Here is a 14,714-nt window from a genome sequence, read left to right on the forward strand (position 1 = left end):
GTCAGGCTCTGTGCTGACAGCACGGAGCCTGCTTGAGATTCTCTCTCTCCCTCTCTCTGAGAGACAGGGGGACAGAGGATCTGAAGTGGGCTCTGCACTGACAGCAGAGAGACCCTTGCAGGGCTTGAACTCTCAACCCACAAAATCATGACCCGTGTGGAAGGTGGACGCTCACCGACTGAGCCACCCAGGTGACCCTTCTCCTTTTTTCAAATGTTCACTTATTTATTTTGAGAGAGAGAGAGAACGAGTACAAGTGAGGGGCAGAGAGAGGGAAGGAGACAGAGTCCCGAGCAGGCTGCATACTCAGCGTGGAGCCTGACACCGTGAGCTCGTGATCTGAGCCAAGACCAAGAGTAACCGACTGAGCCACCCAGCGCCCGGGATGTTTTATGTTTGGTTTTTGCCAGCTTGGACACGGCCTGTCCTGTGTGCCTCGCATACATATAAATCCCAGGTGAGTTTTCTGAATTTGGAGCTGTGCCATGGTAATTTTTAGAAACCCCTTAGCCATTATTATTGAGAAGCAGAGAGGTATGAGTGAAGGAGGGACAGAGAGAGAGAGGGAGAGAGGATCCGAAGCGGAGAGAGACCAGCAGAGAGCCCAGTGCGGGGCTCGAACTCACAAAGTGCACGATCATGACCTGAGCCAAGTCAGATGCTCAACTGACTGAGCCGCCCGGGCGCCCCCAAGCCATTATTTCTACAAAGGTGTCTTCTACCCCTTTTCTCTTCTTCCACTCCAATGACACACGTTAGACCATGTGAAATTACTTATTCCAGGCCTTTTGTTTGCTCCGTTCTCTTGGGGCGGGGGGCTTCCCACCTATTTCCCCCTTTGTTTAGTTTGGGTGGTTTCTATGCACGTATCTAGAAGTTCATGGTTCCTTTCCTGTCACTGACTGTGTTCATGCTCGTTGAAAGCTTTCTTCGTCTCTGTCACGCTGTTCTTTGTTTCCGTCGGACTCTCTCAGTCTCCATCTCGGTGCTGGAATTCCCCACCTTTCCCTTCACGTCGCTTACCTTCCCTGCCGGAGCCTGCACACAAACCCTGCAGACGGTGCTGGCTTCTAAGTCAAATCTGGATCCGGTTCTGTTGTCCTATCTTGCTTGTGGGAGTTTTCCTTTGCGTGGGGGTCTCGTAGAAGACCAGAACTCTCCGGAGGGCAAGGGAGACGGAGGCTACTAGGGTTTCCTTCTGGAAATGCACATCCCTCCTCTGTCCAGCTGCCTCCGTAGGGGTGAGTCAAGCAGGCTGGGAGTTGAGTGAGTCAGGGCTTCGTGGCTGTCATGTTTCTTTAGGGCCCACTGACCTCGGATCCCTCTGGCAGCCCCCGTGCTGAGGGTGGAGGATGGTTTGCTGGACAATCTTCCTCAGTGTTCCCGCTCCACCTCCAACTCCAGGCCTCCACCGCGCACCCGCACGTCAGGGACGGTCTCCCTCTCTGTGCGGAAGGACGGAGAACTCGTGGCGCAGGCTGTGTGTGCTCAGTGGGCGGCGGGTAGACTCTCTGCTGCCCGAGTCCAGCCCCGCCTCCAGGCAGGCCTCGTGTCCTTGGATCTTGGGTAGGACTTCCATGGGGACCCCGTTTCCTCTCCAGGGACAGAAGCCCTCCAGGGGGCCGGGCCCAGGATGTGTTCCGACAAGGACAATGGAGCGACGCCTTCAAAGACTTCAAGCTCAGATTTCTAGACGGAGGGAGACGTCCCAGACTGAAGGAGGGATGTGAGGTGCAGGCGGGGCCAGACCTGCAGATGGGAAGCTGCCATCCCAGCTCTCTGATCGTTTAGGAGACGCTATGCTTTCCTAGGTTTTCCAGCTTCTCGTTCTCAGACTGGGCTGATTCTGGCTCCAGCCCTCTGCGCCCTAGGCGGAACCTTCCCCTGCGTGACTTCTTACAACTTCACCACCTTCCCTTAGAGAGCTGATAAGGGATGAATCGTGCTCAGATTCGCTACGTGACAGCTGTGTAGCGTGCATTCCACAAACCTCAGGAAAGCGGTCACAAAACACCCAGCAGCGCCCCCAGGTGCTGGCCCTCCGCTCCCCAGGCTCAGACCGCCGTGACGGGCACTGGCAAGGGGAGAAGGGCACCTACGGGCGAAGCCTGGCTCCACCAGGAGATAAGCAGCCATGGAAGAAGGCCTTCTGCATGCCTCTGTCCACCCGGAGTCCTGGTGAAGGGTGCGGCTCTGGGGTGTGGGGGGCTTGCTTAATGAGCACCTGCAAACGTCCCTGGGGGCCGGGGGTGGGGGGGAAGGTGGGGAGCACGGATAGGCCGGTCAGCCTCGGATCTCCTTCCTTCATCTGCGGCTCCTCTAACTGGACACATGGCTCCCAGCCTTTTCCAGTAGTGGGGCTGCCTTCTGAGGCCACACTCAGCAGGTCCCCTGTGGTCACCAGAGATGGTTCACCACACTGGCTTTTGCTTCCTTTTCCTCTGAAAAACCGCGGGGCACTCAAGAAATGAGTGGGTGTGCCTGGGCCTGGCTGGCTAAGCTCTAGCAGGCCAAGGACCGGGTCGATGGACCAGGGCACCGAGGAGGTGGCCAGGCCCTTCTCAGGCTGCAAGATGATGTGCCCATCCTGGTCCCTGTCCCCTGCCTGGGGACGATCCCCTGGGTCCCTAGATGTGCGCTCGCCCCTGCCTTTCCCGGGCATCACCCTGCCCTGTGCTTCTCGGGCCCCTCGGTATCCTGACGTCCCCCCTTCCCTGTGCGCCCCCGGAGCCCTTCTGTCTTGCGCTCGCCCTCCCTTCCCTGGGTTCCCCGGGGTCCCTCGGTGTCCTGGGCGCCCCCCTTTTCCTGTGCGCCCCCGGGCCCCTCGGTGCCGCGTGCATTCCCGCTGTCGGAACGGCCGGATGGCGCGCGGCCGCCCCGTGACGCATTTCTAACCACCAGGAACCTCGGCCCGGCCGGGCGCGCGCCCGACACACCGGGGCGCGCGCCTCGTGCACGCGCGCCGCCACGTGACCCCCGCGTCGGCCAACCGGCACGCAGGGATTTGGGGGGCAAAGCGCGGCCCCGCGAGCAGTTGCGGCGGGAGAGCGGCGGGCCGAGAGCGTGACTCGCCCGCTCCGGCGCTGCCTGCTTCCCCGCCGCCGCCTCCCGCCGCCGCGCGCAGCCATGTCCGAGGAAAAGCCCAAGGTAAGGGCCGGCGGGCGCGCGGCCGGGGCCCCTGGGTCGGCCCCGCGCCCGCGCCGTCCCCGCCGCCCCCCGCCCCGGTCCGCGGCCGGCGCCTTCCGCGACCTCGGGATGGAGGGGGGAGGGGAGGCGGCGTCTGCGGGGCTTCCCCGCGCCGGGGGCCTCCTGCCCCTCCCCCCGCACGCCGCGCCGCTCCCCTCCCCCTCCTGCCCGGCCCCGCCCCGCCCCGGCTCCGCCCCGGCCAGGCCCCGCCCCGCCGCTCCGCCCCGGCCAGGCCCCGCCCCGGCCAGGCCCCGCCCCGCGGCGCGCCTCGCCCCACCCAGGGTCCGCCCTGGCGGTCCGGGTTCAGCGCCCCGGCCGGTGCGCGCCCCTCTCTCCCCGAGCCCGGCTCCCGCGGACCTGGGGCCCCGCGGCGGGCGGCACGGCGCTGGGAGGCGCGGACAGGGCAGCCCCTGGCTGGACCCTCCCCGCCGGGACCCCCCAGCCACCTCCGGATTCACCCTCCCTCTGCTCCCATCGGACCCCTACCCTTGACCTTTACCCCTTTCTCTCCCGGGCCGTGCTTCCCCAGGACCTTTCTCGCTGAGACCCTCCCCCGCTGCCGCCCCTACCGCCCCCCGCCCCCCTCCCCCCGCGGTACGTGCCTCCGCCCTGGGGAGTCTGGACGGTCCCCCTGTGTCTGCGCGGGGCGCGGGGAGGGCGCACGCCCGGGACCGCGGTGAGCCCGCCCCAGCGCAGCCCTGCCGCGCCCTCCCGCGCGCCCTCGCGTATTCATCAGTGTCCTCGGAGGGCGCGCCCGCCTCCCCAGCCCGCCCTGCCCTGTGCGCTCCGCCCTCCCCGTCACGTCCCCGCCGTGCGCCGCCTCTTTACCTCTCGCGGCGGCCGCTGTCCGAGTGTGCGCCCGCCTCTCCGTCTCTCCCCCCGGGGTGCGCTCCCCCCTTCCCATCGCGCCCTCCGAGTGCACGCCCACCTCCACTTGCTGCTCTCGGCCTTTGCGCTCGGCATCCTTTTTGGGCTCCCTGATGTGCGCCCCTCACTTTGGTGCCTTGGCAGTCAGTTCTTAGGAAGGTCCGACGTTACGTTAACGCTCTCGTATTTTGGTCTGCACTATCGGGGTCTGTTTTTTTGCCCAGGTGGAAAATGAGATGAGCTGAATGCTTTGCATGTAGGCTGCTTCCGATAGCAGCCGGTAATGGTGACTGTACCCCCTCTGCCTGGAGACGGGAGCCCGGCCCATCCTCCTACACACAGGAGGCAGAGTTGGGGTTGGGGGACCCTGCTGGGGCCCTCCCCGCACCCCCAGGCCTTTGCGGAAGCTTGCCCTGTCCTTGCCGCGACTTGAGAACAGGTCACACTGTGGACAGCCTCCTCGTTCCAGACGTGGTCGGAGCCTTTGCCTTTATGCCAGTTTCGCATGTTGGGTGGGGGGTTGTTTACGGGAAGGCAAATATAAATAAATGCCTCTACGGTTCTCCAGCGGCTTCCTCTTGCCCAAGTGTGCGCCCGGCCGCCCTCCTGTTTCAGGGTGCTTAAACTTTACCATTAGGTGGTCAACTTCTAAAATGTTTATTTATTCATTTTGAGAGCATGCGAGGGAGGAGTAGAGAGAGGGAGGGAGAGAGAGAATCCCAGGTTCTGCACTGTCAGCACAGGGCCCGACGTGGGGCTCGAACCCATGAACCGTGAGATCATAACCTGAGCCATAATCAAGAGTCGGATGCTCAACCGACTGAGCCCCCAGGCGCCCCTGTTTTAACTTCTTCTATACTGAGGCGAGGCGTGTCCTGTGAGCCTGGAGAGGGCAGGAGGCCCTGTCCACGTGCAGAAGAGTGAGGTGGACTCTTACCTCACACCACATACAAAAAAGCAACTGGAAATAGATCAAGGACCTAAATGTAAGACCTAAAACAATAAAACTCTTAGAAGACCTAGGACAAAAGCTTTCTGACACATTGGACTTGGCAACGACTTCCTGGATGTGACAGCACAGGCGCAGGCAACAGAAGAAAAAAGACAAATTGGACTATTTGAAAGTTAAAAATTGTGTGCATCAAGAGACACCATCCGCAGAGTCCGAAGCAGCCTACAGAGTGGGCGAAGATACTTGCAAATCATCTGATGATCAGTTAATATCCAGAATATGTAGATCACTCTTAAAAACAGCAACGAAAAAGAACCTTATGGACAAAGCGGGGCGCCGGGGCGGCTCAGTTAAGCGTCCGACTTCGGTTCAGGTCATGATCTCACAGCTTCTGGGCTCGAGCCCCGTGTCGGGATCTGTGCTGGCAGCTCGGAGCCTGGAGCTGCTTCAGATTCTGTGTCTCTCTCTTTCTCTGCCCCTCCCCCAGTCTCTCTCTCTCTCTCAAAAAATGAATAAATGTTAAAAAGTTTAAAAAAAAACCCAAAAATGGACAAAGCTCTTGAATGGACATTTCTCCAAAGAAGATCCACAGATGGCCCGTAAGCACACGAAGTCTGCTGGCTGTTGCTAAGAGGGAAATGCGGGTCAGTGAGACACATCACACCCACGGTGTGGCCGTTCCCGGGAAACAGACACGCACCGCTGGTGAGGCTGTGCAGCCGCTGGGACGCCTGTGCGCTGATAGCGGGAGTGTAATATGGGGCGGTCACTGGAGAAACGGAGTGGGTGTTCCGGAAAAAATCAAAAATAGAATTCCCGCACACCCTGCCATCCCACGTCCGGGCATTCGCCCCAAAACACTGAAACGGACTCGGAGAGATCCTTGTTCAGCCACGTTCACTGCCGCGTTCTTCATAACCGCCACGGTGTGGAAATCACCGCAGGGTCCACAGACAGATGTATGAGCAAAACGTCCACCTGTACAGCGAATCGTATTCAGCCTTAAGGATGTTCCGACCCTGGGACGTGATGCCGTGTGAAATCCGGCGGCCACGAAAGGACAGATCCTGTGCCATCCACTTACAGGGGGTCCCTGGGGGAGTCAAAATCAGAGACAAAGGATGGGCGGGGCTGGGGGGAGGGGAGCTAGGGCTTAGCAGGAACAGAGCTTCAGCCCTACAGGATGGAGAGGGTTCCGGAGACGGATGTGTTGAAGGTTGTAGGATGTTAGGGGTGTATTTCATACCAACCTAAGTGTTTAAACAGTAGATATTAGGTTATGTGTATTTTAACACAAAACAAATTGAAAAGAAGTCCTGTCTCTAAATGGATATGAATGTGGTGCCCTGGATCGGGTCCAGAACAGGAAAGGACGTTAGTGGGGAGATTGGGGAAATGCCAGAAAGACTCCGTGTTTTGTTCCTAGAAACGTGCGCCAGTGCTGGCTTCTCAGGGGGCAGGTGGGTGTGGCGTGGGGTGCTAAGGGGAGGGGGGTGGAGGGGGTGCAGAGCCAGGGCTTGGCTCCACACCATTTCTGTAAATTCTAAACTAAAAGCTTTATTTGAAAAAAAAAAAAAAAAAGCTCAACAAATGCATCCTTCGTCTCTGGTGAGGGGGGTCCCATCCTGGACACCCTGCTGGTACTGCCCATTGCCCACAGCGGAGTCCATGTTCCGGAGAAGGAGGCCACCCGCTGGGCCACCTTCCACACCCACGTCCTGCGTCCTGGGGCCACTTCTTGCCCGGAGCCCTCTGTGTCCCCAGCGGTCTATGTGCCTGGGCACTGGGGGAGGGAAGGGGAGCAGCCGTGCAGGCGGAGGCGGTACGGGTCAGCCCTGTCCGCACCCCCCCAGCCCACGTGGAAGTCGGATCCCCCCATGGGATGTGCAGGAGAAAGACGGGGCTGTGTGACTGTGACAGTTGACATTAAACTTGATTTTCAAAAGGACTCAGGCCAGTTTCATCATCTTGCTCAGAATAAATGACTCTGTTCTTCCCCAAAGGTGCCAGAGAAGTGAGGTGGCCCTGAGCCCACAGCACCTGGCGCGCCCGCCCTCCTGCAGCTCTGGGCAATGGTTCGGGGACCCAGGCACCCCCGGGGGGCCCGCTGCTCAGGGTTCTCCTTGGTCGTGAATCTTTGTTTATATTTTGTCTTCCCGGTCTGTAGAAGTCTGCACAACCTGTGAGTAGGTGTTTTAAGAGTAATCTTGTAACAAGACGGATTTGGGTTTTTCCCCAGGTATATTAAGATTTTTTCCTTTGAATTTAGAATCTGAAAGCTCTTTAGATTTGCACTGTGTCTCCTTCACTCAGATGCTTCAGTACAAGTTAAAGTGAGTTCTGTGTAAAAAGGAAGCGGTCCCAGCAGTGACTCTGGGCCGGAGGACTTTAAGAATTAGGTTGGTTTAGAGCCTTAGCCCTGGCAGTTACGCCCAGACGTGCGTGTGGAAACGGCGGCTGCTCCAACGCAGCGTTGAGAGCCGGCGTTGCATGTCTTTGCAGGAGGGGGTGAAGACCGAGAACGACCACATCAACCTGAAAGTGGCCGGGCAGGACGGCTCCGTCGTGCAGTTCAAAATCAAGAGACACACGCCGCTGAGCAAGCTGATGAAGGCATACTGCGAGAGGCAGGTGCGTGCCACGGGGGGCTCAGGCTGTACATGTGTGTGCAGCGTGTGTGTGTGCCCTGGGTGTGCAGCGTGTGCGTGTGCCCTGGGTGTGCAGTGTGTGCGCTCTGTGTGTGCAGTGTGTACATGTGCCATGTGTGCGTGTGCCCTGGGTGTGCAGGTGTATGCAGTGCGTGCACGTGTCCTGGGTGTGCAGTGTATGCAATGTGTCCCCTGGGTGTGCAGTGTATGCAGTGTGTGCGTGTGCCCTGGGTGTGCAGGTGTGTGCAGTGCGTGCAGTGCGTGCATGTGCCCTGTGTGTATGTGCCCTGTGTGTGCAGTGTGTGCGTGTGCCCTGGGTGTGCGCCCTGTGTGTGCATGTGCCGTGTGTGCGTGTGCCCTGGGTGTGCAGTGTGTGCACGTGTCCTGGGTGTTCAGGTGTGTGTAGTGCGTGCATGTGTCCTGGGTGTGCAATGTGTGCGCGTGTCCTGTGTGTGCGCAGATGCTCTTCCTGGGGGCCTGTTTTCCAGCGTCCCTGTCGGTTGCCCCATCTGCTATTCCCCGTGTGCACCTGTCACACCACCAGCCCTTCCCCCGGAGCCTGGCGGGTCCTGACGCAGCTGGGGTCACACTCAGGCTGCAGAGCAGTGAGCATGTGTGCGGCTCCGCGGCAGCCGGAACACGCGTGTGCCCCGCCCTCCTCACAGTGCGGTTTGCAGAGAGCGCTCGATTCCCTCCTCTTGCTCGCCCGTGTTCGCAGCGGAGCGATTGGCCCACATCCCCGCAGGGGCAGGGAGGGCGGGCCGCTCTCTACAGACCGGGGCTCACACACGCTCGTGCTTCCCGCTGCCGTGTCCCGCGTCCTCGTTCTCACTTGGGGATTCCCTTCGCCCCCAGGCCCTGCGCCACCCGAGTGCCTGCGCGGTGGCCTGGCCGTGGCCGCCCTGGCCCCTGTTCCTTTCAGTGCGAGGCAGCCTTGCCCCAAATGCTTTGCAAATACTGGTGGTTGGTTCGTTTCTGTCCTGGCTTTGCTGATGCCTTGGGCTCATTGTTATAAAAAACACTATAAAAATCCTGCGCACCTTCCCCTTTCCCTCCCGTCTTGTCAGACCTGCTCCTGGGGGGCGGTCACTCCCAGCCCCCTCAAGTGTTCCTTTTGCTTTTTCTTGGTAAATAGGTTTATATTTCTGCTTCTTCATGCTTTTGGCATTAGAGATGATTTTCCCCTAAGAAAGGTGGAAACTCAGCTCTCTGACACTGCCGTCTGCCCACATTCCTGCCCTGCCCTTCCAGTAGACTGCGTGTGGATCGCTTCGGAATGTGCTGGAATCTGCTGAGGCCCAGGAGGCGCTGCCCCCGGGACTGGGCTCCTGTCCGCATCGGGCTTCTGCTGGTCACGTGGTTCTTGTGTGTGGTTTTCTGTGTGTCCGTTAGTGATTGGTCAGCCACAGCCCCTGCGGGCTGCCCAGTACCTGGCCGTGGGCACCGTGGGCACGTCTCTGGCGTCCAGCCGCCCTCCCGCCCCTTCCTGCCCTGGCTACACCAGTGTGGCATGGCTGTCATCACAGAGCTGCCTCAGAATCCTTCTGGAGACTTCTTTTGCCTGCATCCTGTGTATCTTCTGGCTGAATCTTCTTCCCCTGTCTTCCAGCACCTTCCTCGGAAAAGGTTATCAAGGGCAGCACCTTCGAGACACTGTGTCTCAAGGTGATTTGCTTTTCATGAGCCTTCACGCTTGACTGTTTGGCTGCGTGTAAATTTCTAGGGTGAAGCTCATTCTCTTTTCGTGGAGCCATCACATCACGTTGTAGCATTGGTGTGACAAGTTCAGGGACGTTCGATCCTCTGTCCTGAGAGCTCACCGTCGTGTCTAGTGAGAGCACACTGTCCCTTTCACTTTCCTGGTTCTTTTTACTTTCTCTTTTTTAAAGTAATTTCTGTTCCCAACGTGGGGCTTGAATTCATGACCCTGAGATCAGGAGTCACATGCTCCAGCGACTGAGCCCGCCTGGCGCCCCCGGTACCTCCCACAAAGGTCCTGTTTTTCGCTCAGGAAACATGGCTGACGGTTCTTCTGGAGCGTCTGTCCGGTCCTGTCCCCTGTGTTCGGGACGCCCACGCGTGTAGGAGTCACCCGTTCGGGAGCTGCCCCTCGGGGTCATCGCGCCCACCTGGCATGGACTGGGCTCTCTCCTTGCTGATGGGTTTCCTTCCGGGAGACTCCCTCGACTTCCTGTTCCCACCTCCCGGGCGGACCCGCCGCTGTCGTGATGTCTGCTTCCCTGACGTTCTTGGTTCCTCCTCCGGGCAGTCGCTCACTCCCGGCCCCACCTCCCGGAGGAGGACGTTCGTCCGTGTGCGCGCCGCGGCCCCTCCCTCCCGCTGGGCCTCGCTGCCCGGAGGTCTCTCGTACCTGAGTCTGGCTCTCCGTGGCCCCGAGTCCTGGTCACGTGCCCAGAACGCAGCCCGGACAGCTGCTGACCCCAACGCCACCGTGGGTGACCTGCCAGGCCTGGTGGTTTTGTGGGGGGGCTCCCAGGGCTCGCAGCCTGTGCCCTGGGGGTGCAGCCGGCGGGGGATGGGGGGATAGGGCTGGCTGGTGCCTGGCTCCCACGCTGGCTGTCACTTGTCCCTCCTATCCTGAGTCCAGAGCCTGGCGTTGACCTTTTGCCCCTGAGAGGGACAGTGCCTACCTTTGGGGTTCGGGGGCCCCGATTTGGGGGTCCAGTAGGACCTTTCAGGCAGTCATCCCAAATCAGCTGTGTGCTGCATGTCCGCCTTGCGGGGGCCCCCGGGGCTCCGTGTCTCGTCCCCACCGCCGCCCTGACCTTGGGGTCTCGTGCCCACAGCCTGCAGCATCCAGCGGGCGGCCACATCCTCTGTCTGCCCGACTGTCTCCGCTCCTGTTGTCTTTGTTCTTCATTGTTTTACGACTTTCCGGGGGGGGGGGTGTGGGGGGAGGGTTGCTGGGGGGGGGGGTGGAGATACATGTTTTCACATTGCCTCTTCTGTTCAAGCGAAGTCAGAATTGCTTTTTAAAAGGAGACTTTCTCTTCTGGGACCCTGTTTGCCGTGTCCTGGGGCCACAGACGGTCTGCCTGTGCCGCTTCCTGGACAGAAAACGCTGCTGCAGCCCCCCACCCCCACCCCTGGCGCGGTGGTCAGGACTGCCCCCCTTACCCCCCCTGCACGTGGTCCTTGACCACAGGCCTTGTTGTTACTGGATGGTTTGTGGTCGCTTCTCGAGGAATGGGGGTGGGGGTGGGGCCGGGGACCTGCGGTGCTGCCAGAGCAGTGGTGTCTGGAACTGTCCGTGCTGGGGCATCGCGTGAAAGGGACCGTAGGCCCGCTGGGAAGTTTTTTATCATCGAGTGGATTGTAAATCTGTGTATACAGAATTCTGGTATTTTGAGGTAAGTATTTTATTTCTGGGAATTAATGTGTCATCTGGAAATATCTAATGATCAATGGATTTCCTTTTCAGGGCTTGTCAATGAGACAGATTAGATTCAGGTTTGACGGGCAGCCGATTAATGAAACAGACACCCCCGCGCAGGTACGAAAGCTCTGTGCGCGCGCTTGCTTTCTGGCCCGCTCCCCCTGGGAAGATCGTCTTGAAAGCTGCTGATGATGCTTTTACAGAATACATTTCTTTTCTTAATGGTTTTAACTATTAGGTTATTTAACGGATTTTTTAAAATCTATGTTTTTGAGATAGACAGACAGACACAGAGTGTGGGCGAGGGAGCAGCAGGGAGAGGGAGACACAGAATCTGAAGCAGCTCCAGGCTCTGAGCCGTCAGCACAGAGCCTGATGCTTGAACCCACGCACCGTGAAATCATGACCTGAGCCGAAGTCGGACGCTTGACCGACTGAGCCCCCCGGGCGCCCCTGAACTTTTTGGAGTTTTTAAAACGAGACACGTGCACTAGGTCACACATCCTCCTCCTCGCCAGGGCATGGGGCGGGAGGGCCGGGGGGCGAGCGGCCTTGTCCAGGTCACAGCCAAGGGTTGTGCGGACCCGCCCGGCACCTCCCCTGGACGCAGCCCCCCCGCTTCTAGTCAGGACACCAAACCTACAGCCCAGTTACTGCCCTGATCCTGTGCCCTTTCTGTGCCCGTGCACAAGGGCTGGGTGCCGGGGCGGGCGCAGCCTCTTCCGCAGCCACGCGCTTCCTCCTCCGTGTGGCCCCGCAGCCCCTTCTGGGCACAGTGCGTCACGCTGTGGCGAGGAGGCCCGGGCCCCGGGGTCAGCCGGACAGCCTTGCGCTCCAGGGCCACTGAGCCTCGCAGAGTCCCCGGCTTCTGCGTCTGTGAAGAGGCGACGGTGCCTGTTTTCTCCCCTCTATGCAGTCGTGGGAGGCGTGGGACTGGTTCGCGGGCGGGGACCGAGCAGCGAGGGGCTGTGTGTCTGCCTGCCCCGGGGGGTGTCACCCTGCTGGCACCGGGGTGCGGGAGGGGCTGGAGGTGGCCTTGCTGTCCCACCAGCCCGGCGCTCCTCTACATTTCCGGGAAGCCCATTACTTCCAGCCACAGTGCCGCTGTGTGAAGTGGCAGAAGCTTCCTTTGTTCAGAGAACGGCGGAGACGGGCGGGGGGGGTGGTGTTCGTGCCCCTGCCGCGGCAGGTGGAGATGGGGTGGGGGGTGGTGTCCGCCACGGCAGGAGCAGCAGCACAGGCGGAGATGTGGGCAGCACCCCTGCCCTGGTCTAGGGGGGAGGGAGGGGCTGGGCCGGGGGGGGCAGCAGTGTTCCCTTGGCTTTAGCGGATCCTCTTTGTGGGATTCAGCCTGCTCCGGGGTTCACGGGCACCGCCCGCCACGAGGCGTGTGGCCCTGCGGGTCCCAGGACCCCATACCGCTCGTTAGAGGCGTCTGATCGGAAAATGGTTTTGTGTGATATTCAGTAAAATTTTTATTTTATTTTATATTTTGTCAGAGGGGGAAAGAGAATCTTAAGCAGGCTCCATGCTCTTGGCCCGGAGCCTGACATGGGGCTTGATCCCACGACCCTGGGATTACATGACTTGAGCTGAAATCAAGAGTTGGACACTCTACTGACTGAGCCATCCAGGCGCCCTTCAGTAAAAATTTTGGACTCTTTTATTTATATAATTTTTTAATTTCTTAATTTTTTTTTCTGAGAGGGAGAGATAGCACAAGCAGGGGAGGGTCAGAGAGAGAGGGAGACACAGAATCTGAAACAGGCTCCAGGCTCTGAGCTGTCAGCACAGAACCCGACGCGGGGCTTGAACCCATGAACACGAGATCATGACCTGAGCAGAAGTCAGATGCTTAAGCGACTGAGCCACCCATGCGCCCCTACTCTTGTTTATTTTTTAATGAGATTCAGTTTTTTTTTCTTTTAAAGATTTTATTTACTTATTTTAAGTTATCTGTACACCCAACATGGGGCTCGAACTTACAGCCGAGGTCCAGAGCCTCCTGCTGTACTGACTGAGCCAGCCCAGTGCCCTAGAGACTTACTTTTTCTATCAGCGTCCTTAGCTTTGAATATTCTTGTGTGAGTTCTTCCCGGGAAGCGTGGGGGGTGGGCAGGGCTTACTGGAGGTCCGCCACCGAGCTTCTGTCCCCTGCCCGGGGCACACGGGCACACGGTGCGCGTGCCACACGAGCAGAGGCGGGGGGCGGTGTTCCACAGGGTGAGGAAGACAGTTCTGTTGAGCGTCTCCCGTTCTGTGACAGCGAGGAAACTAAAGGCTGTCCCTCTCTCCCGCACCCGGCGCCCCGCCAGCTGGAGATGGAAGACGAGGACACCATCGACGTGTTTCAGCAGCAGACGGGGGGCTCGCGCGGCAGCCGCTGCCGCTAAGGGCGCCACCTCCACAGGGACCGCCCCCACCGTGTCTTCGTCCTCGCGTCCGCTGTCGAAGAGTGAGCAAGTGGCCATGCCGGTCACAAAGGAGTCTGCAGAGACCCGAGGACTGTCACCAAAGTCACTTTCCCTCCGACATTCGGCGAGGGCAACTCCGAACTCTGTGTGCGGGGCCACGGCTGAGACCCGGCCGGTCACACTTGTCTTTGCGTAAAACAAGTTGCAAGGTTTCTTTTGGTTTGTTTTTGCTTTCGGTTTTGTTTTCCCTCCCCAGAGCGTTCCCCAAACTGTGGTCTGCAGGTCCGCTCTTCGTCCCGATGGGGACCTGAGCCCGGGTATCGATCCCCACCCCCCACCGCTTATTCCAGCCGAGAACCCCCGGCACCGGAGTGGGGGTGCTTCCGTTGGACAGGTTTTGGGGGCGATTTGGGATTGGGAGACAAACTTTCACTGTCTCGTTTAGGCACAGGTCTTTAAAATGCTAAATACTGCATTTCAGAATACGGTAAAGTTGAAGGGAAAATACTGGAATGCTTTTTTAAAAGGTAAAATGGAAGATAACCAGGTCCTTCAGAACTCAGCCCTGGGTCCCTGCTCCTCGAGAGACCCTGTGGGCAGGGTCTGGGGGCCGGGAGCCGTCGCCACTCACTGCCAGCTGCCCGGTGCCATGGTACGGGCAAAGGTCAGTGCAGCAAAAACTGGCTTTTCCCCCAAATAGAGAAGAACGCAATCCCCACATTTCTCACCTGGTAGTAGTGTGGGGTTTCACGCTCCTCCTCGTGTTTGCTTCGGGTAATTATGGTGTGTGTAGAAGCAAGCAAGATTCAGTATTGCTGAATTTGCACTTAGATTTTTGTGTAAAAGACCTGCTTCCAGGTGCGTTACCAGTGACACCGGTGCAAAGGTGACCCTGCGACGCCCTCCTGGACTCGGGCTGTGCTGCTTTCCAAACGGCCGTGGGGTTTACGCTTTAGTACGTGATTGTGCTTCTGTGACGTGTTGGGATCTGCACCGATTAAACTCTGATAGTTTTCTTCCCGTTGTTCTGTATGGACCCACGGCTGCCCTGTTCTAGTCATGGCGTGTGACCGTGACCGTCCTCTCTTGCTTGCCTGAAACCTTGCTGAAGATGTTCGCATTTCCTTGTGTTTCGCTGTTTGGGCGTGGGTGGGACGTCTGCTGGCTCTGTTGTGTTTATTCCCCGATTTGTATATTGTTTGTCGTCCTTTGCTACTGTAAACAGTAAATATAGTTTGGTATTCTGTCTC

The 14,714-nt window shown here is 59.0% G+C and overlaps 1 protein-coding gene across 1 annotated transcript; it reads left to right on the top strand.

Moving 5' to 3' along the window:
- The first annotated feature begins 2,970 nt into the window (after positions 1–2,970).
- Positions 2,971–14,712, top strand: SUMO3 (small ubiquitin like modifier 3). The gene is made up of 4 exons (XM_039257113.1): positions 2,971–3,147; positions 7,508–7,636; positions 11,096–11,167; positions 13,366–14,712. Exons 1-4 carry the CDS (start codon positions 3,127–3,129, stop codon positions 13,441–13,443), a joined length of 300 nt encoding a protein of 99 aa, XP_039113044.1. The 5' UTR covers positions 2,971–3,126; the 3' UTR covers positions 13,444–14,712.
- Positions 14,713–14,714: the final 2 nt, after the last annotated feature.

This window comes from Hyaena hyaena, unplaced genomic scaffold, assembly GCF_003009895.1.
Source record: "Hyaena hyaena isolate Hyena2069 unplaced genomic scaffold, ASM300989v1 scaffold_600, whole genome shotgun sequence".
Taxonomy (NCBI): Eukaryota; Metazoa; Chordata; class Mammalia; order Carnivora; family Hyaenidae; genus Hyaena; species Hyaena hyaena.